Genomic DNA, 22878 nt, shown 5'->3' with positions numbered 1-22878 from the left:
TTTGAAAATACATTTTTTTTATTTTATGAGGTGTTTAATGTTAGATTTAAGATTTCCAGATATACTAATTGTTTTGAAGCTACTAGCGTTAGTATGGTAAGCAACCAAAGGTGTTAAAAAAGAGCATCCCAATCAGACACACACGTTTAAATGTCACATTGTTTCTCTTGTGTGAGAAACCAAAGGGTAGATATGGAGCAAAATGGAAGATACTGAGAAGCAGGAAGAACATGTTCAAGTGAGAAGGAGAACAAAGGAAGGGGAAGGAGGAAGGACGGGAAAGGAATTTTTTAAAAAACGGAAGGGAAAAATGGAAACAAAGCTTTTGTAAATGAGGAAAGGAATAATGGTTGAAGGGAAGGGAGGGAAGTGAGAAGACATATTTTGTACAGGTACAAATTCCCTATGATGAATGTGAGTATTATGTATGGCAAATATATACCAGTAAAATTTTTAAAAAATAAATTGATTGAGTTGCAAAAAAAGAAGAGCATCCCACCTTGTGAGGAGTCATTATAAATAGTCTCCTTCTGGCTTTATTAATAGGAGGTTTTGAAATAATTTAAGTTACTATGTACAATTTTATAAATAAATATCTTTTCATTTATTGGTAATATTAATTTATAAGCTTTTTAGATTTCCTTATAGTGCTTGCTATGTATTTCCAAGCTGATGAATTATATGTTAAGATCCTACAGACAAGTAAACTAAAATTTTAGTTTGTCATGTCTGCCCCCCCACGTACATTATGGTTGACTCTCACATTTCTTAAAAACAATTCTCACATTGTAATTTACAAAGCACAGCATGAGTGTGTCTTTCTGTTGAATATTTATGTTTATAGAATAGAAGAACTGGCTGTGATTTGTGCTAATTACGGCATTCCACATATAGTCAACAATGCTTACGGAGTACAGTCTTCAAAGTGCATGCACCTCATTCAGCAGGTAAGAGTTTAACAAGATGTCAAGAAAAGTAGATTTTAACATATTTTGAGGTTATTTTTCTCACAACCTAATGTAGTGAAAACAGTTACCCAGCTTTTTCTATTTCAGGGAGTGTTAGAAACTTGCATCCAATACTATCACAGCAAAAGTCATTAATGATTTCTTGGAGTTATGGAAATAATTGGTAATGGCTTTGGTAGACCAGAATCAATATAGTAATATTTCAGTAGAGCTTTTAATTTTTTGAGACTGTTTCTTTAGCAGGATCTTCACTTTTCTAATAGATTATAGTATTTTAAAAACTATATTGATTATTTTATTCTGTATTTAAGAAATTGTTTTACCTTATCCTAGACTGGAAAGGACTTTATAAACATTCTAACATCTGACTATGGAGCTGGCAGACTTTTTTTTGTTTTGTAAGCGTCAGCTAGGTCCTGGTCATCTCTTCTGTGTTCTAATTTTGAAAATTTGCTGTGGCCTGCAAGACGTAGTGTGTTGAAATCTCTGCTGCTTCTCAGTGTTCCTGTTGCACTGTGTCATCTGCTCTCCTCCAGCCTCTCTCACTCCTTTCTGCGCCTCCACCACCCGCAACTGTGCAGACTTCCAGGCCTTTGCTCTCGGTGTCTTTGCTTGCCTTTTTCGCTGTTTTGCTCTTGTGGAGCGTGGCGTGGCTTCTCCCCTCACAGAGACTTTTCCAGGCACCTTGTCTAGAATAACTCCCCTCTCTTGCTATTCTTGCCTTCCCTGTTTTACCATATTGGATCTTAATGGGCCCATTTTTTTCACATTATGACATCCCTGAAATTTGAATGTCTTAACAGTTGGTCATGTCATACATTGCTAACTGGCAGTATTTCATCTTATCTGCAGATAATGATGCTTCTTAAGGTTTGTGGCCTCTTGCTTTTTTTTTTTGTCCTGGTCAAACTCAGGACCTGGCACTTGCCAAGAAGGCATGGTGCTGCTGAGCTATATCCCTGGCCCTGGTCCCTTGATTTTTATTTCCATAGTATTTAGTTATTGATAGTAGGTAGGATTAATGTTCTCTTAGAGCTAGAACTTTTTATTTATTCACTGTTAGCCTCTCAATACTTAAGATAGTACTTAAGACATAATTGACACTCAATAAACTGGTTACTGAATGAAGTAAGTGAAATATTATGTTTATTTATTTGTGTATGATATAGACATTGTGTGTACAATGATATTAATATGTATATTCAGTTTGGGGATCCGTGATTTTTGTTATGTGGATATAAGTTATTCAGAGATTATCTGTGAACCTGGTAGATCCTATTCAGTGTTGCTTTTATCATTTTCATGCAATAATTTCATCTTTGATATGTGTGCTTATATGACAGTAACAGCTGATTTACTTAATTTTTTTACTCAGAGTTTGTATCAGTCAGGATGTTGTTGGCTGCAAGAGACAGAAATTCAACTCAGATTGGCTTAACCACTTGGGAAATTGATTAGTTTATGTAACCTAAGTCCAGAGATGGAGTGTGTTATAGGCCTGGTATATTAGAATTTCTTAAAACCTGTAAAGACTGCTCACCATTTCCTTGGTATCCTTTTCATTATTCCTTAATGTATTAAGGCTTCCTCACAGTTTGAGACTAGATTATACCTAATTTCTGTGGTAGCAAAGAAAGAGTGTACAGTTTCATACTGGAGATCTTAAATTTTATTTCAGTTTTTTTATTGTTTCTTCACCTTGCTTTTCTCTTCCTCTTTAATTTTTAGTAGGCTTAGTTCTTTTGAAATGCTTATCAGCATGACTAAAAGTTTGGAAAAATAAAGATGTAGATTACAACCATCTTACCCTACCAGATGCCTTTAATGATTTATGTATCCATGTTTTCTTTTTTTCACGTATTCCCTCTGGCTTGAACCTCTGGTGGTACATACACAACTGTACGCTTGAACCATTGGTGCTGCAAACAGCTCTAATCACTTTTATCACTCTTTTTACTAATAAAATTCATAAAAAGCCACTCAGTGGGACAGTCATGCATGTACCACTTAGTGGTTCAAGCCACCCAGCAGTGAAACACAAGTTATGGCCCCATTGTGAACATGTTAAATGCATACATTATTTTTACATAGTTATAATGACTGTATACAGTTAACATTAAATATTTTAAATTCTCTGCATGCCTATAAAGTCTTCATAATGATCTTTGTAATATTTCTTGGCAATTACTAAGCCATCACTTAATCTAGAAATTCCCAGTGTTTGGGTGCTCACGATGTATTTTGGAATACTAGACAATTTGGTGGTGTAGTTGAGGAGATTAAGACTGAAGCCAGTGAGCTCCAGCATATGATAGGAAAGGTGCCCTTGGACTTGCGATGATAGAATCCCACTTTGTCATCACCTCTTTGTGTCCATGAGACGTTTTACTAACATATTAACTAGAAAAATAAAACCGTAAGTTGAGCAAATTAATTTTAAATTCCCATTTTTGCTGCATATATTGTATTACTTCTAAAACTGGCATTCTTCAAAAGGACAAAAAGCAGTATAAAAACATTGTTTTCCTCACATTAGTCTTCATGAAAAGAAATTGTGGCACGGTTGCTTTAAACCACATACATTGGTTTTGTTGAATGCTGGTTGCTGTTTCTAAGTAATTAAAGTCACCCTAACTTGTGTAGTTCTTAGTAGTTAGTATTATGGGTGGTAGGCATCCTGCTAGGCTTTTAAAGTTTCTTAACTTAATCCTAGTGATTCCAGAAGTACTCTTTACTCTTCTCATTCTACACATGAAGAAACTATTTCAGTGGGGCTAAGTGACTTGCTCAAGGTTCTGGAGCTGTATAATAGCCCATCTAGCTCAGTGTGACTCCAGAGTCCCATATTTTCCTTAAAAAGCAAACTATTAAAATTGCAAGTTTATTGTTGAGAAAATTGTATTGCAATAATCAAACAAGGGGTAGAGAAAGAACTATAACTAAAATACTCCAGAATTTTAGAAAGTTTTTTAGAGAATGCCCCCAAATGATTTAAATGTGGGCGGGTAGGGTATTCGGCTGTGCACATGCAGTCTTGCCAGTACTGCTGTTTGTATTTACTAAAACAACTAATTTGGGAGACTCATGGGCATTAGAACACATTAATGGAGAGAGAAGCAGTAGAGCTATAAAAACAGGTGTATAGGATTAGAGTGGATGGTAAAGCTCCGAAAGTGTCGGAAGCAGTAACTTTGCTTATTAAGAATTTGAGAAAAGTCAGTGTTACGAGTACTTATTCTTAGACCTGATTATCAACTCATTCAGCAAATATTGTTGGATTCCCACTGGTGTGTCTGATAGTGGGATATGTGCTGGGCATGCTGTTGTGAATACATCACAGTCCTTCCCTCATAGCATTCTATTTTTGGAAGTAGTGCAGTAAAAATGTCAGGTCTTTACATGAGCACTCTGGTGTTTGGGAGGGAGAGGTGTCAGGTTAGATAGTGCAATCCAGGAAGAACTCTTCAAAAAATACTTTATCTAGATTTTGGTCCCTTCTGTGTCATTGATTGCTCGGTAATCCTCAGCAAGGTGCTTTAACTGCCTGGGTTTGAATACCAGCTCATCTTGGGCATGGAGCTTTAATTTCACTATGCCTCAATATTGTCATCCTTAAATTAGGTATTTTGGTAGCATTTACTTCATATCATTATTGTGAAGATTAAATGTGTTTTGCATATAAGTTAGAACAGTACCTAGCACGTGGTAAGTGCTCAGTAAATTCTGGCCGTAATTATATGAACAATTACAGTGGTACCTCATTTCATGAAATACTTTTGTTTGCAAACAGTTTGGTTCACAAACAGAAGCATTTGAGAGAATTTTGTTCTTTTTTGCAAACCTTGCAGCCAATGACAAACACAACCACAGCCATCTTTCCCACATAAACACAAACGTGGCCATCCTCCAAAATCATAGAATAAATTAAGTTCATGAAGTGAGGTACCACTATATTTGTTTTATTAATTGTTGCCTTCTCCAGAACCTAGGCATATGACAGGTACTCACCTGTTTGTTCTTTGAATAAAACAGTGATGAATAAACTGATAAAATAGCATTCCTGGCTTTGTAGACCATGCTCCTGTATTTCTTGTCTACTTCAGCTCTTCCGTCCTAGTGGTTTTTCCCTCGTTAGTAGACATTAATGTGGGGAATGAGATCCTTGTACTATTCCTGAGATTAGGTCTGGCCTGCCAGTTCGTTCATACTCATATTCATATTCTCCCACCTCCCCAGGCCTTTATACTGAGTTACATCCCACCCCTTTTTATTTTGAAACACTAAGTTGTCCAGGTGGGTCTTGAACTTTCAGCCCTCCTGCATCAGCCTCCCAAGTACTGACATTACAGCTCTGTGCCACCATTGGCTAGACTTGCTTGTTTTCTTGCCCAGGGTGTGCTACCTTTTGAGTCGTCCTGTGTTCTATTGATGAAAGGGTTCTAGCTGAGTTCGGCACACTGATTCTTCTCTTACCACTCCAGCTCTTGGCTTAGGCTTGTGCTTCTGCTAGGAGGCCTTGGACAGTGCTTGCCTGCCAGTATCAAGGCGGCTCTGACTACTGTGCCACTTTCTTTTCACATGCTCCATAAAATGTGGTTATTTATTTGTCTTAGGTGCTCTTTTCTGTTTTCTCGTAATATGATGGGGTTTTCTGACCATAGTTTATTGGAAATAGGGAGAATAACACGGAAGGTTAAGACTTAAATGGCCCCACTATTAGATGGCCTCTGAGTAGTCGCACCCCTTCCGTGCTTTTGCTGCTACTACCTGTTGCCTGGATCTGGTCTCTCAGATTAGACCAGCTATCTGCGCCTTCCATTCTCCCTGAGATACAGAGGCAGAAAGAAAGTGTGAAAATGAAAGTCAGATGTGGTTATAATATTAATAGGAATGTAGATTGTGAATACAGATTGAAAATCTGTGGCTGCAGATAAGGAAAAAAACTATCTTAGTTGAAATTTAGATAGTATCTCTGTTTTTAAGAGGAGAAAATTGAAACACATTAGCCAGAAGGTCACAGACTATGTTGGATGGGAACCAAAATTTAGTTATACATTTGCAGTTGGTAAAAGTATTCAGTTTTTCACCAGAGTATTAGATTTTCATTTGAAATTCATTTGTAGTGGAATGAGATCATCTAAGACTATAATATTAGGGAACATGAGGTATGTAGAAACATTACTTTTGGAATTGCCAAGAATATACAAATAAAATTTTCATTAGTTGATGTTGAAAATAAAATTTTGGTTTTCCAAAAAAAAATTTTTTTTTATTTGAGCAGTAGTTGGAGCAGAAGCTAGTTGCTTAAAGTGGTCATAAATTAGTAGATTGTGCAAGCATCAAAGAGAGGCACTTAAATGTCTAACTAGCTTTGGCAGCTTGGGTGGACACAGTCCATTAGATTGCACTGGCCACTGTTGAGCTCACAGAGCGGGTTTAGCACTGCTCCGTGGTTATTGGACCCACTGTTGACATTCATGGTAAAGGGTCACAGATAAGTGGCATGAGAGGAGTTCATTCTCTATTGAGTTTTAAGATGTAAAGTTCTGCTTCTGTACAGTTTCCACTTGAACAGATAAATAAAACCCTTCAGTTTCCCAGTATTGTTGTAAGGATTGAATGATTCATGTGTGAAAGCAGTTGCAATCTATGAAGCGCTCTATTCTGCTTATAAGGCACACCATTTAGGAACTTGGTTTACTACTTAAACCACGATCACAAAGACAGTAAAAATGAGAGGACTGTTTTTTATTTCCATACATTGTTTTTACTCATTTTAAAAATTATGATTGTATATATTTACATTGTACAGTATGTTTTGAAATATGTATGTGTTGTGAAATAAGTCATACTAACAGCCATCATCTTACATACTTATCATTTTTTAATTGGTGCTTATTTGTTAACAGCAGTTATTTATCCTTCTGGGAACTAATATGTAATATTACGTGTCATTTGATTCTAGGGGGCTCGAGTTGGTAGAATAGATGCTTTTGTTCAGAGTTTGGACAAAAATTTTATGGTTCCAGTAGGTGGCGCTATAATTGCTGGCTTTAATGATTCCTTCATTCAGGAAATCAGCAAAATGTATCCAGGTAAATAATTGTTTTTCAGAAAAAAGTAACAAAGACCCATTTGTACACAGGCTGCCATGATAAATTGCAATTTCTAAAGCTTCCTCTACACCCTCCTAAGGGTAACCTGTTCCTCCTTATTTCAGGAAGAGCATCCGCCTCCCCTTCTTTAGATGTCCTTATTACCTTGCTGTCACTTGGATCAACTGGTTATAAGAAGCTGTTAAAAGAAAGAAAGGTAAGCATTCCCTTTCTTTTAGAATAATACTTTTGACTAGAACAGTGCTCCAAAAGATTGCTGTTTTTGCCTATTAGTTTATCACATTGGGAGTTTAGTTATCCGGTATGATGTAGGGAACTTTTCTCAGATTTAAAATCACTGTAGGTGATTTATCCCCCCCCCACTTCCTGCTGGGGATTAAACCCATGGCCTTCATACTGACCTACACTCCAGGCCTTTTTTATTTTTTGTTTTGAGGTAAGGTCTCACTAAGTTGCTAAGTTGCATAGATTGTGTTCAAACTTGTGATCCCTCTGCGTTAGCTTCCCTGAGTACTAGGATTAACAGGTGTGTGCTGCCATACTTGACCTCTGTAGGTGATTTTTCACTAGTTGTCACTTTAGGGGCTCTTGAAAGACAAACAGATAGCTCTTCTTTTTACTTTTTGGAAGCCCAAAGTTAAGGTGTGGAATGTCAGTTACACAAAGAAGAACTGGGCCAGAAGCTGGCCACCTTGTCATACTCACATAATAAATTTCTACTTTGCCATCATTAGAATTTAAACTCATTGCTTATGCTGACTCTGAAGAGAAAACTTATACTTACGTTTCAAAACTTTGTAACACTGAAACCTAGCTTAATTCAAGACAATTCCAAAATTATGACAGGGCTGGGGATTTACCTCAGTAGTGTTGCCGCCTGCCTCATAAGCACAAGGTCCCTAGTTTGATCCTTGGTACCAAAAAAAAAAAAAACCCACACAAACTTATGATAGTATTATCAGGTCAGATTTCTCTTATCTGACAAAGCTAGAGACTTCTGTATGTATATAAACTTTGTAACACTTATTAGCAGTTATAGGTATTTTAATAGTACTGTACATATTTTAAACCATATGTATCCTCTGATAGACTTAGGAGAAATACATAACAGAAATTTAAAAATTTTTGTGCCTTGTTTTACCCCAATGATCTTTCTCCTACTAATTTAGTCCATGGGCAAGTAGTTTACTTTTTCTCATCAGTACATTTCTCGAGATTTGTGTGATAGAGAAAAAGATACTCAATAGTTGTTAGGGAGATGAAAATTAAAACCACTGTGAGATACACTACACACCTGTTAGAATGGCTAAAGTAAAATAAACTTGACAATACTAAATGTTAGCAAAGATCTCAAGTGAGTAAAACTGAGACCTTGTTGGTAGGAATGCACAATGGTTCAGCAACCTTGGAAAACACTTTGGCAGTTCTTATTAAGTTAAACATATACTTACCATATAAATCAGCCGTTCCACTTCTAGCTATTTACTCCAGAGAAATGAAGGTTTCTGTATGTATGAAAAATCTATACATGAATGTTTGTAGTAATTCTGTTCATAATTGCCTAAACCTGGAAACAACCCAGATATCTATCAGTTGATGAACAGATAAACAGGCTATGGTACATCCATAGTCAGCAATAAAAACGAATGCACTATTGACATATGCAACAAAATAATGACTTTCAAATACCTTATGATAAAAGAATGAAGCCGGACTCAAAAGACTCTGTATTATGGTGTCATTTATATGCTGTCCCAGAGAAGGCAAAAAATAGAGGACAGAGGGATGGATCAGCCCCAGAAACTAGGGCTGTGGGAAGGGGTTTTTGGGGAGGATAAAGTATCTTGTATCTTAAGAGTGGAAGTGAATTCATGTCTGTATATGTGTAGCAAAATTCATAGACATGGACACCTGAAAAGGAGACACCTGCAACTTTATTATGTGCAAATTATATCTCAGTAAACTTGACCAAAGTTTTACACAATAAGAAGAAAACTAGTGTTGAAAATTCTAAAAAGTAACATCATGGCCATAGATTGCTATAGCCGAAGGAAGCTGACATATGTCGGATGGTGACCGTGTGTGTGTGTGTGTGTGTGGACACCTGTCATCTTGTCTGCCTGTCGTCGTTTCAGATGCCAGTGGGTCTTAGCTCTACTATGACTTCACCTTGGAAAATTACTTGAACTTGTGGATTTGATTTCACTATGCCTTTGTAAGAACAACTTCTATCTGATTCTACTTCTGTTTCTAAAAGACTTCAGAATATTGATTAAAATTCTAGAATATTTATTGAAGTATTTATTAAAAGAGTTACTTTCTGGGATTTGGTCATTATAGTCATGAGAATTGGTGTGGACCTTTTAGCAAGCCAGCATGTGGCATATTGGTGATTTAGAGATCTTTTAGTTCTCTTCAGTTTCATGGAGCCTCATAATCCATATCTGAGGGTGGAACATTGTGGAAATGAGAGAGAATAGGGGGTCAGAGACCATGTGGAGGTAGTGATATGGGATTTGCTCTGTGAACACAATGGGAAGGAGCCTTTTTTAAAGATTAAGCCAACAAGAGTTCCTGATGGATATATTGTGTAAGAGAAGGAGAGAAGACAGGAGGATGGGAGAGCCTTTAACTATGGGGGAAGCACTTAGACTTCGGGAGCATCAGGAGTTCAGTGGTGGGGAAAAGTGAGTTTGAGATAGACTGGAGAGCAGGATGGCGATGTCAGGGACAGAGTACATCTGTGTGTGTGTGTTGTCTGAAGACACAGGGCTGGGCTGGAGGTAAAATATTGGGAGTTGGCCAGAGACTAGATTGGATTGCAAGGAGTGAATCTAAACAGAACAAAAGAACAAGGACTGAGCCCTGGGGTGCTCTAATATTAAGAGATATGGGAAGAGAAGAAGAGCCAGCAAAAGATACTGAGAAGGAGCAGTTAAGCAGCAGGAAAACCAAGTGTGGAGTTCTGGAAGCCAGGCGAAGGAAATACACTGAGGAGGAGACGATGCTCAGCATACCCACGGCACTGATGGATCAGAGTGCAGGACTACGGTGAGACCCTTAGAAAAGTTTGTGTGAACTCGTTCTCAGTGTAGCCTTTCAGAGAAGTTTGTTTTGTCTACAGAAATGCCTGTATGAGCGTACACATTTATGTACATAACGAAGTATTCCTAATACTGAGCACATGCTCTACCACTGAGCTGTTCCCTCAGTCCTAGTTTTTTTTTGTTCTTACCCTGAAAACTTTTTAGATTAAAGTAGATGGGGAGCTAACATTTTTATAAATGTGTGCTGTGTGCCAGAAACTGCTCGTTTCCTTATGGTCATTGATTCATGTGATACTAGTACAGAGCAAGTTTATGAGGTAGAAATCATCCCCACTTTATAGATGAAACTTTCCCAGAGAAGTTCAGCACTTGCCCAACGTCTGACCACATACACGTCGGGACCAGGGCTGTCGCTGAAGCCGAGGTTAGTGCGGCGTGGAGGCCTCTGCACTTCCTGTCTGCTCACTGCCTGCAGTCACTCACCCAGTGAGAGCGATCGCTCTGTGTTGGGCATGTGAGCTATAAAAATCATGACTGATCTTGTGACCCTCTCACTCTGTCTAGTGGAGGTATTTAAAACCCCAAAGCTCTCTAATGTACTAATAGGTTTTATTTAAAATTCTATAGAGAATTTGCTCAGAGCAGAATATCATAGGAGTAGTTTTTGAAGTGTTAAAATTCTCATTTGAGAACTCTGTCATTGTAAATAAATAAGCTTTGGTCTTTAACAACTTCATTCAAGTGGTAGATCTTTCTGTTGAAAAATGTGAATGTCTTTCATAAGCCATAATTGCATATGTATAGCATAAATATTGTTTCTTTATTGGGTTTTTGGCAGAAGTAAAGCCTCTTTGTTTAAATGGACTTGCATTTGAACTGTGAAAATTTAATCGTGATAGTTTATTGGTTCAGCTCTGGAGAAGCTGAGGCAAAGCTAATTTGCTCCAGCCAGAGCTATTTATATACCATCACTGAGCGGTCCTTTTTATGTTATTGGTGTTATGTGTACTAAAAAAAGGAATGCTAAAGGAAACTTAGGATTTCTTTTTATTCTGTGCCCTTATTCACCACAGTGATATTTTTAGAGGTTATTTCATCCAGCCATCTCTCTTCAGAAAAGGCTTTATCTTTTGCACAGAGAGGCAGACAAAAACTCAGCTTGAAGCCATTCCTTCGAAAGTCTTCCTTTCTGAGGGGTGAAGGGACCAGAGAGCGTGGAACTCTGTGTGTGAATTGAGCCTCCTTGCCCTTAGCTGCTTCCTGATCCATGCATCTGCTTCATTGAGGGGAGAGAGGAGCATGAGTTTAACCAAAGAGGCCTTTAAGAAAAGACGTTAAAATGTACAAGATCTTATTTTTGAGTTTTTCTATGCAGAAAGAAATGTCAGTGTTAGATGTTTGTCCTCACTTCTGTTTTGCCTCCAGAGACCATTATTCTGCTTAGCTTTCCTTTTAGAAGAGTACTTTGCTGAACAGGGCCAGCAGGTAATCATTTCTTGTTGGAAATATCTGCTGAATTGGACAAGTGCAGAAGGGAATGACAGCAGAACGGGCTGTTCTAGCAGCTAGAATTTGTGAGCTGAAGTTTGGAGGACAAACTAAGTTCTAAAGAGCAGCAGACACACAACTTCAGTGTGCTTAACAGCATTAGGTTGGTCAATTCACAGCCATTTTTAATAGAATCTCTTGAAACCATGAGATTGCAGGCCTGGATGTGGGGCCTCAGCATGTGAGCATGTTGCCTTGCCTCAGACAAAGTCTGTCGAGTCTGTGGATCCTGTTTGCTGGCTACAGTAAATTGCATTTAGTACTATTCTCCGTGGGCGTGTGTGGGTGTGTGTGAATACATATGTACAGTATCATCCACCCATCTGTTCATGTTTTCATTGAAGCATTCTATTACTTGTGTTTCTCATGAAACTAGGAGAGAGATCATAGTAATATGCAAAGTGCTCTTTTCATCTTACCCTGTAACATGAAACAATATGTTTCAAGAGACATGAAAGTCTTAAGTGAATGAGACTTTCTTTAAGAGTTAGTGAATTATACACTTTTCAGATTTTGAAGAGAGGTAGTATAGAAGTTAGGTTTCATGCTGCAAATCAACTTTTAAAAGGTCCTATGAAAGATAATGCTTAATATGATTCAACTTCTTTTCCATTAACATCTTGAACTATGGTGTAAGGTTTTGTGTTTTTATTCTAGAAATATAGCTGACATTAGCATTCAGGTATGTAGTTCAGTTTATTTCTAGTGAAAATCTTTAAAAACTAAGTTAAATACAGCACGAAGGACATAGAAAATCAATAATATTTCATTTCTTTTAAGTAAGATCTTTCTATATACATTTGCTTGGGCTGCTTATAAATTTCTTCCTTTACTGAAGTATTTTATAATAAATGTCAGTTATAGATTTAACTGTAGCAAAAAAATAGTGCAAGTTCTGAAGTAACTTTAATATATCAGGTAAAAAAACTGCTTAGCTAAGTATTAGTATAGGATAGTAGTGCAGTCTAAAAAAAAAGTTATTTTAAAAATGCAGTGGTATCAGTTGGGTAGCATTAGGGACCTTGGTGCTTGGAGTAATACAGAATTCAGTATATGGTATTTTAAGATACTTAAAGCTTCTTTGCTTCTTGGTTTTCCTGTCATAACCCTTCAAACAGAGTATAGCTACCAGACGTATTTGTTGGTGGATGTAAACTTGATTTAAAAATATTTTTAATCTAATTACTCCCATTCTAGTGATATATGAGATTTAGTTACCTTATTATATTCATAGTCTAAGAATTTCCATCCTAATACAGCTACAGTTTGAACTGAATTCTGATGGTATTAGCAAGTAATTGATAGAATTCATTAAGGCTAATTTATTAAAGTATTAGAAATTTAATATTGAGCAAATTCATTTTTTTGATAACCATGTATGCACCAGTAAGTTTAAAAGCACTCCCTAGGGGTGTTTCGAAGGAAACATTTCCTCTTTTTTCAGAAATAGCGAATTTAAGTGCAAATTAAGTACTTATCATGTTCTTCTTTTTCTACAAATGTGACCACATTGGTGTTTAATGTGGCAGCCAAACTAGATGGAATACTATTTTAATTTGGTTTTCACCATTGCAATATATGGAGAAAGCATTTCCTTATTAATATGTGCTTAAAGATAAATGAAGGTTTTTGTTATTAGAGAGAAGGTGTAGAGGTCCATAAAAAGCATTTCCTGGCTATCAGATTTGCTTTTGCTAATCAGGTTGATGAATTTGAGAGTAATGGAGAACTGGGTAGACAGATGAAAGATAAGACTTTAATGAATAACATATATGAGAAAAAAATCAATACTTGATATCTAAATGAAAATATTTAGCTGCTTTTAAAAAGTACAGAACATTTAAATTAGGTCACCTAGGTACATAGTAGTAGTTGGAAATACAGAAATGAGACATAAGAATTCTATCCTATATTAACACTGCTGTGGTATTAAAACATTTTGAATTGTACTAACTGCTATGGAAACAATTTATTGATTCCATGTTTTATATTTCATCTTCTAAAAGAATATTGGAATATTGGAAAAGTGGAATATATTGATTTAAGGAGGAGTCAGGAAGTCTTTTTTATCTAAGAAAATATTCCTGTAACAGCTTGTTTTTTCCATTTCTGAACATGATGACACTTGGCTCCCTTTCTTTCTTTTTTTTTTTTTTTAATGACAAAAGGGAAAGTCCTACCACATATAATACTTACTGGTGCTTGGTTTAAGTAGGACAATTGTGGATGTTAACTGTTCGAATATAAAAGGAACCAATTAATTTTAGTGATCTAACATTTCATTATTCTGAAGTACTGAGAATCTTGTAAAATATGCTAAAGTTTAAGAATGATTATTTGGCAAAAAATTTAGGTGCGAATATAAAATATATACTGTATTGTGTTGACAACAGTGTGGTCATAAATAGATTTATTAATAATTTGTAAGCATGGAATTGTCCTTGTCTTAATTTTTACTGAATTTGAACAAAAATGTAGTCAATATCTGTGCTTTTGGTGCAAAAAAGTTACCCTGGACTCAGAGTGGTATTAGAGTTTCTAACCCTTACTTTAGGGAGAAAAACAGGAGCTGCTTTTGTTGCTCTTGAAGTTGGAGAAGCGTATTTCTGCTGCCTCCACTCTCTGTCCCTTGGCTGTTGGTTTATCTTTAGAGTTCATTGTGTTTCGACTATGGATGGATGAAATCAATGCAAATGGGTTCATTCTGCTGCAGATGTCCTTGGGCAGTTTTTCATTTTAATATCTTTTGAAAGGCCTTATAAATAGAAGAAAGTAAAAATTTAGTTTAAATGCCAGTTTGACATTTGTTTGTAACTTTATTAAACTGCCGCTTACTTACATAAGCCATCTTATACTTATAAGACATATTTTATTGTATTTTCTGTTACTAGGTATACATTACTTTTCATAGTAGGAGAACTGTTAGTTTTAGTTGATATATTAAGAGAATCATTAATTTACCATGATTTAAAGGAAATATATTTTGGGCTGGGAATGTAGCTTAGTGGTAGATTACTTGCGTGCTATATATAAGACCCTGGATTTGATCCCCAGTACTGGGGAGGATAGGAATTCATTTTTAAGCTACCACTTAATGTGCAACTTGTGAACCAATGTCTGACACATTTTTCTTCGTGCTGGTAGAGGACAGCTCCTGCCTTCAAGGAGTTTTTCCATTCTATGGTAGGCAAGACTCATTTAGGCAAATGGTTTCACATTGTGGTACATCTAGGGAAAAAACCGAACTAGGTAATGGTGTTGGAGCAAGATTGGGAGTTGGGGATGGATAGAGTTATGGAGATGTATTAGTGGAGAAATGACAAAGGAAGTCTGCTGAGAATGTGACAGATGGGGCCAGGGAATGATGCAGGAAAGCCAGGGGAAGCAAGTGCAAAGGTGCAGACTCTGATATGGCTGGAAAGAAGACAGATGCTGGTGGCTGGGAGTGGAGGAGTGACAGTCGCTGGACTAGGGGTTTGACTGCGGTACATCCTATGGGGCCTCAGAGTTGAGGAAGGGCTGTTTCAAAGTTGTAGGAGGACGTCATCCGAAGAGAAGCAGGATGCTCTTGAATTTATGCTTTTGAAAGACCATTCTGGCCTCTGGGTGTGGCATAGATTGTAGCAGGCAGAGTACACAGAGGAGTAATTTAAAAATCTGCTTTTGTGTCCAGGGGAGAAGCCGATGGCTGCTTAGACTAGAGTGGTAGTTCTGGAGCTTCTCAGGAGAAAGTGGATTTGTGATGGATACATCATGAAGGGCCTGGTCTTTCGTCTTCGCCTGAATCCTGTGGTTTCTGATAGTTGTGGCAGCTTTGAATCTCACTACATGTGGCAAAGGAGGGCATGTAGATGAGAGTCTATGGCACAGGCTTCATCCCAGATTTTGTACTACTGGATCTGATAAATTGCAGTGTCTGTTTGATTTGTTTCCAATGTGACATTTTGTATTGCAGGAAATGTTTTCATATTTGTCCAACCAACTAAAGAAATTGTCGGAAGCCTACTGTGAAAGAGTGTTGCAGACACCTCACAATCCCATATCATTAGGTAATTTTTAACCTAAAAAAGGAAAATCAGTACTTGTGCTATATTCTTAGAAAGTTGATATTTATAGGGAAAGAGGAAACTTTGTGATTATAACATTTGTAAATTCATTTTAATGTTTATAAGTATATTGAACAAATTTGGTTGGCCTTTAGAAGCACTTTAATATATTTCCAAGATATGTATCCACAAAAACATCAGAATTAATTAGTAAATAAAGTATTGTTTCTAAGTAACTTAGCCTGTATAAGAACTCAGTACAGTGGACCCTTGACTTGATCAGTTCCCGAGGGGTGGCTGTAATTCAGGTTGGTTGTAAGTCAGTCAAGCTGAGATCTGGATGTTTACCTGGGTGCATGCTATAGACGAGAAGAGGCAGATGAATCTTCATTAACCTAATTAACCCAGGTTGTTCCTATGTTCCACCAGTTGTAACTTGAGGGTCCACTCTAATCAGAACTTCAGTTAACAAAACACCAACATACCAGAAATTAAAACTCTTTCCACATTGTTTTAAATGTTACTATTGCTTATTTTCTTTAGCTTCTGCATTTTAGAGAAGTCTGTATTTATTATAACTTCATTTGTTTGTATAAGGACTATGTATTTCTGTCATATAGTACAAGGGCTACTTAAAAATGATACCGTGAACATTGAGTTTTATGCATTTGACTTAAAAGCTTCATAATCACTCCCTTTTAATTTGGAATATGTAAAATGTAATGTGTTTCGAATTTTCATACATCTGAGGAAAGTAAGGAAAGTGAATCACTAGTAACTGTTGCTTTTCAGGAAAAGGTTTCTGTGGCTTACCATTTGGGTACCGACATCTAATAAAAACCACCCCTATCCTTTGCTGGTATGTGGAAAGTAATAGTGGGTAGAGTATCAGTTCTGCCAGGTACCTCCTTATCCCAGTCTCTAAAGTAGAGGTAGTGGTCTCTCGATGCAGATCTGTTAAAAGATCGGCTGAGATTATGTTTGCCAAGTGTCAGGCATGGTCAGCCAGTCTTCAGTAAACGGTGGTTATAGTAGTGATGGTGAGTGTGGGACACGGTCTTGGCGTGATCATTCCATTTTCGTATGCAGAAGCTGATCTTCCTTAATCTTACATATACTGAGGTATATCCCACATTCTCATAAGTTCTTAAAACTTGATTGAGTTCAAGTAAATAGCCACATTGAGCATATCATTTTCCATCTGTTTATCTGGAAAAATTCACTCTCTGGAGGAGTGATAAGGAATTCTGTTCCTTATTCTAAATATGTTAATTTAGATAAAATACATTTGATATGCAAGCAAATCCCTGCTGTAATTAAGGACATTAAAATGATATTACTCTACTTGACAGAGAATAAGAAGTACACTAATTTCTCCATCAGTGTTGTTTTGAGTGATTTTTGTGCTGTAAACGGAAACTTCTTTGGGGATATTTTTTCTCTTTCAGCTGTGACACTGAAGACACTAGATGCACACCACGACACAGCTGTCACTGAGCTTGGCTCAATGCTTTTTACCAGACAGGTTTCTGGCGCCAGGTAAGTGTGTTCAGAAGAGAGTTGGGTCAATTGGCTTTTCCAAGTTAATTCTGGTAAAGGCCCTTTCCTCAGCAGTTGTTCCCCAGGTGCCGACACTTCATGGTGGAATCAAAGAATGATGAGGTAGAGAATCTGTAAGGCTATTATCTGTCTTCCTATACCTGAAATAGTCGCGGAAAGATATGAATCTTGTTTTCTTTTTAATAGATATGTAAAAACAAAGTTTCATGGCCTCTCTGTACAGGTTTTAGTCTTTATTTCCTTTGTTAGATGATCCTCAGTGATGTCATGTTATGGAATTAGAAATAAATTGTGTCCCCTACTAAATTCAAGAGGAAAAGCTAAGGAAGTGCCTGCTTCCTAAACTAAAAGGTGCTGTAATTCCTAACGGTTGCTTTAGAAACATACTTTTTCCTCTTTTATACTCATAGTATGAAAATCAGTGTTACTTTAGGTTGTGCCTTTGATGAGATAGAGAAAAATAACTTGAAATCCTTTTCTTCACGTACTTCTAAAAAGGATTTCACTCTGACTACTAGGGTAGAAACTTCAGCTTAAAGGATAGCTTTTCAAAAAAAGAAAAATCTTAGATTAATTCACTTTTTTACCTTGATGAATTCTTTATATGGTATAGTTTTGACATTTCCAAAATGGTTTTCTTGATTTTGCTTTTAGTGTTGCTGCTATTTATGTTTAGGTTGATCTTAATTGACGTCTTTAAAAACAAAAAAGTAAAAGATTAGAAATGTAAATATGCCATGAAATCCAGCTTAGGAAATGCATGTGCCATCGCAGAATGTTACAGTTTGCTGGCCACAACTGTGCTCGTGAGCAGTGATATATTTCCTTTCAGGTGTTTGCTCGAAAACTTTTTGCTGCACAATGAGATACTTTGAATTTAATCTGGTAGTTGAGGTGACACATGGCAGTCAATCACCTCCAAGTGATTTGACTTAAAGTATGTATGTAAGTGAAATCTGGTTCCAGATATGGCACAAAAACAAGTCATTTTCTTTTTACTTTTTTGGAGATGTGAAAACGTTTGAGATTCCTTGAGCTTTGTGTTTTTTCCCGGAAAATAAAATAAATGGTAATCACCAGGCAGGACTTTTCCATGTAAAATAGCAGCGTGTTGTATAATTTCATTTTCAGGCTGACGCAGTCTGTTTGCGTAGGCCATGATTTATTGCTGTTTTTAAACTTCTTAGTAAGTGGGTGTACGGCTTAGTAATGGATATGTTTTATCTATGGGTGACATTCTGTTAATATCACCAGACGTACTAAGTTGATAAATCTTCTCCCTTTCAGGGTTGTGCCTCTTGGGTTTGTGCAAACTATGAGTGGCCACACTTTCAGAGGCTTCATGTCCCATGCAAATGACTACCCCTGTGCTTACCTCAATGCTGCCGCAGCTATTGGAATGAAGACGCAGGATGTAGACTTGTTCATAAAGAGACTTGACAAGTGTTTAAAGACAGTAAGAAAAGAACAAAACAAACAGAACGATGTGCCTACGGTTGATAATTATGACAAAACTGAAAATGTGGCTATTGAAGACACAGCTTTAAGACTAGATAATGTGCTTCTTGACACGAACCAGGATACTTCCTCATGACATGTGAAGGATTCTTTTTGGTAATGTGAAGAAAATGATGCAGCTGTAGTACAGACAAGCAGTTTTGAGATAGGACTTGAGATTGTTGAATTGATGATTTTGTAGAGAATATTTGATCAGGAAGGAGGCTGTGGTCTGAGCCCTTGATGATTGTTATGTGCTTTAGTGTTGACTGCCTCAATCCTTATGACCCTTAACAAGTTAGAATATGCAGTTAGTTTTTTCTAATTGTGAGAATATTTGTTAATTAAGCATAATGAGTCAGAATTCATATTAATACAATGACTATAAAATTACCCTCTAATTTTCTTTGTGCAGTGCTTCTTCCTAACCATTTTCCAACATTCGCGAATTACTTATATTTCTGATCATACAGAATTTGGAGAGATCTCCGATGCTGCTAGTTATTGGATATTTCCTTGTAGTCACATTGTGCCTATGGAAGGGACATTCCCCGGGAAAGCAGAGTCATGGTATAAACTTTAGTTAGAGTAAGGAGTAGTAGTTCCCAGCTGGGGATAGTTTGCTTGCATCTGAGTAACACCTAGGGAAGTTTTGGTTGTCATAGCTGGGGTGATGTAATTGGTATTTGGTGGGTAGAGGGCAGGGGTGCTACCTAACATCCTGCAGTGCACAAGATGCGCTTTCATCATACAAAATTATCCATCCCCACGTGTCAGTGTGCTGAGATTGAGAGGCACCGCTCAGAAGTAAATGGATTCCTCGTGTAGAGAGAAGTTTCCCATAGCAGCTTTCTTCAGGAGCAGCCATGCACTGCCTCGTGGTCCCACAAGGACATGTAAAATGGTGGTCCCACGAGATTCGGCCATCGCGTGACATCATGGCTGTCTTGGTTTGTGTGAGTACAGGCTGTGATGTCCACAGGTGCTGAAGTCAGCAAACGCCGTTTCTCAGACCACATCCCGTCATGCAGTGACAAGTGGCTCTACATCAGAAGATAGCTGTATAGATGCTATCGAACTATACTGCATAAAGAATCTGTAGTGATAATTGGGACCGCTCACTCTCCAAAAGTCATAAATTGTTTTCTATGGCACTCACACACTTTTCCAGTTGGGCAAGTGAAAACTGTTCCACTTACGGTGTTTACCTTAAGCAGCCTTTGTATATTGAGTAGTTTGCTCAGGTGTTGTGCATAGCCACCTTCAAGATTGGCTGACATGGGTGTTTTGAACATTTTTGCTGGGAGGTGAAAATGGTGTAGATGATAAATAGGTGTATTCCTCTCTGTGTGCCCATAAGCTCATTTTCTGAGCAAAATTCTAGACTTCTGGGTTCTAACAATGATTTTTGTTAATTTTAAGAGATGGGCTAGTATCTCAGCTTGAGGAGTTAGTGAGGTCTCCAAATGCAACACTATGCCAAGGGGATATCCCATAATCTGCCCTGTGGAGCTCTGGTCCAACTAAGGGATTCATGGAGGTCTGGGGGGGAGTGGATAAGACAAATAATTTTGGCATGTTAAAAACTACTGAGAATTCCTTTAGTAAAGACTAATCCAATTTGAATGTATCTTTATCCAAAGAGGAACCCATTTTTAAAAAATGAAATAACTTCACTCATCTTAAATATAGTTTGAAAAACATTGCAATAACAGATGCTGTGTTTGACTTCTGGATTAAATTTCCATACTGATTTAGCAGTGTAAACTGTGCACAAGAAAGCAATTTTCTGGGGTGTTGGTGACATTGTGCATTGTCTTAGACTGTCTGTAAACATGAGCTCAGACCGATGTATTTCCTCCCGAGCAGGGAGTGAATGTGTCAGACTACTTTAGACACTGGCTCAGCAGCCTTGGAGACCAAGACTGAGTTGAATTAAAGTATTTAATAAACATGGTATAGGTTATTTTTATTTTTTATTTTGGGGGGGGTTGAGACAGGGTCTCACTATGAAGTTGAGACTGACCTGGAACTCACTGTGTAGCCCAGGCTGAACTTGAACTCACAGTGATCCTCCTGCCTCAGCCTCCCGAGTGCTGGGATTACAGGTGTGCGCCACCGTGCCCGGCCAGATTATTTTTAAATGTATTATCTCCACAGTCCAAACATTAAAAATAGTCACAGTCACTAAATTCACATGAGTGAATCCTGGATTAAAAAGTTTTCTGTGTGAATTTGGGGCCACATTGTAGAACCGGTGTAAGCCAAGACATGCAGAGAGTCTACGCAGGGAAGGGAATGCTGTTGCTTTGTAAATGAGGACAGCTCAGTTTATTCTTCATGTGGGCTACACCAGGTCATGCACATTGTGTCACTGTCACTTAGCTTGACAAAGGCCCGAGCTGGGAGACTAGCAAATGCCTCCTAGTATCCACTTTCCTGGTCTCTGGTGGCCACTGCATCGATAACGATTCTGATTGAAGGTAAATGACATAAACCACCGCCAGTGCAGTCCGGTTACAACTGCTCAGGGTGCATAAACTCATTTGCAGTTTTGGGGATTAACCCTTTCTTTTCGTGTGGTTTGGAAATTCTAGCTCTGTTCTGCCTGTTTGATCCTGAGGTCACAGAATTTGCAGTTTTCAAAGGGATGTTATAGCCTGTGAACATTCAGGCTTTTCTCTGCCTCCACTCCAGTGTCTTTTTCCTTCACCCTCTCCCATTTCCACATACAGAGCAAGCATTAAAGAATGTGAACCTAAGATTGTTCACCATAAATTGCCAGTACTACTTGGTAAGTCTCCTAATTGGTCTCTTAGCCGGGACCGTGGCAGGGGCAGTGGAGGACACATTTCCATTCTTTGCTTAAGATGATCTCTTCTCTCTCTGTGCTTCAACTATTTTTATTAATAAGGCTATCAGGCAAAATTTTTGAGTTTGGTTTTTAAAGTCATTGCACTGCAATAGTCTGCCCGGAAAATAAAATTTGAATAACATCAAACACTCTTGGTCACCATGCAGCGTGTTACTTACTCACACAGCAGGAGAGATACTTTAAATCAGACTGGTTCACAGGTCCTCTGCTGATGAAGTCTCACTCTGTCAGAGGATGATAGGTGATACCAGTGTCTGGAACCCAATGTCCAATTGTAAATCCTTCTATTTAGCTTTTGTATTAGCTGGAATAAGTTAGAGAATGTGAGTTACTGGATACAGTTCTATTTCGCCAACAGGCACTTGATGTACAGAAAAATAAACTTGAATATAAATTAATTTTTCCCCTAACAGTTTGACCCAGCATTTAATCGTGCTGTTTCTATTTCTTTAACCACCACCCCATAATAAAGTTTATGGAAGGGGACTGGAGCTGTGGTGGAGTCTTGCCAGAAGACCTTATGGGGCTGAAAGGTAGAGGCCATTTTAAAACCAGATTTCATAGGAAAGGGAGGCAGGAAGTCCTCTTCCCCAGCTCAGCAGAGGAAGTGCAATGCCTCTAGGGAAGGACTCTCTGGTGATGGGTCTCCTGTGTCACGTTATATTTATTTATATTGATTGGGACAGGGTCTTGCTAGGCAGTTCAGGCGGGCCTTGAACTCACCATGTGGCCCAGGCAGCAATCCTGACTTAGACTCCCAAGTCCTGGGATTATGGGCCTGCACCACCACACCGGGCCAATAGAGGAACTTTTAGGAGGAACTTGGAGCCTCTGGCCAGATAAAAAGCTGACAGGGAGAGTTGTTCCTCACTCCTCTCTCTAGAAAACGTGGTCATGGGTAATAAATGGGTCCTTTATGCCATTACAACGCAAAAGCGCTCAGTGGGAAAGCTGGCAGAAGGAAACCCCACTTCAGCGGGGAAGCCCACCTGGAGATGGGCTCCACTGCTGTGCTGAAATGTGAAGCCCTCCCGGGAAGAACAGAGCCCTGGCTCGGGGCAGGGCTGCTTTGGGACAGAACTGAGCAGCTTGGAGACTGGAGTCACTGAGAGGCGGGTGGCAGGGGCAGGAGCAGGTCTGAGGGAAGTGGACCTTGTAAAAGATGACACTTGGTGCAGAAGATATTTTCAGGGCTTGGCGGTGGCCTTGCTTTTGTTAGCC

At 38.1% G+C, this 22878-nt stretch overlaps 1 protein-coding gene across 4 annotated transcripts in view; it reads left to right on the top strand.

The window, feature by feature from the left end:
• Sepsecs (Sep (O-phosphoserine) tRNA:Sec (selenocysteine) tRNA synthase) overlaps positions 1-20767 on the top strand; it is a 29862-nt gene extending 9095 nt beyond the window's left edge. For all 4 annotated transcript variants that reach the window (XM_010610447.3, XM_033758768.1, XM_033758769.1 and 1 more), the window contains exons 6-11: positions 845-947; positions 6934-7063; positions 7189-7280; positions 15635-15728; positions 17174-17264; positions 18573-20767. In XM_010610447.3, coding sequence (XP_010608749.1) covers positions 845-947; positions 6934-7063; positions 7189-7280; positions 15635-15728; positions 17174-17264; positions 18573-18879 — 817 coding nt within the window. In that variant the 3' untranslated portion in view covers positions 18880-20767. The remainder of the gene's footprint in view (positions 1-844; positions 948-6933; positions 7064-7188; positions 7281-15634; positions 15729-17173; positions 17265-18572) is intronic.
• The last annotated feature ends 2111 nt before the right edge of the window (positions 20768-22878 follow it).

This window comes from Fukomys damarensis, unplaced genomic scaffold, assembly GCF_012274545.1.
Source record: "Fukomys damarensis isolate Sample0158 unplaced genomic scaffold, DMR_v1.0_HiC HiC_scaffold_35, whole genome shotgun sequence".
NCBI lineage: Eukaryota > Metazoa > Chordata > Mammalia > Rodentia > Bathyergidae > Fukomys > Fukomys damarensis.
This window is presented reverse-complemented; position numbering and strand designations above follow the sequence as displayed.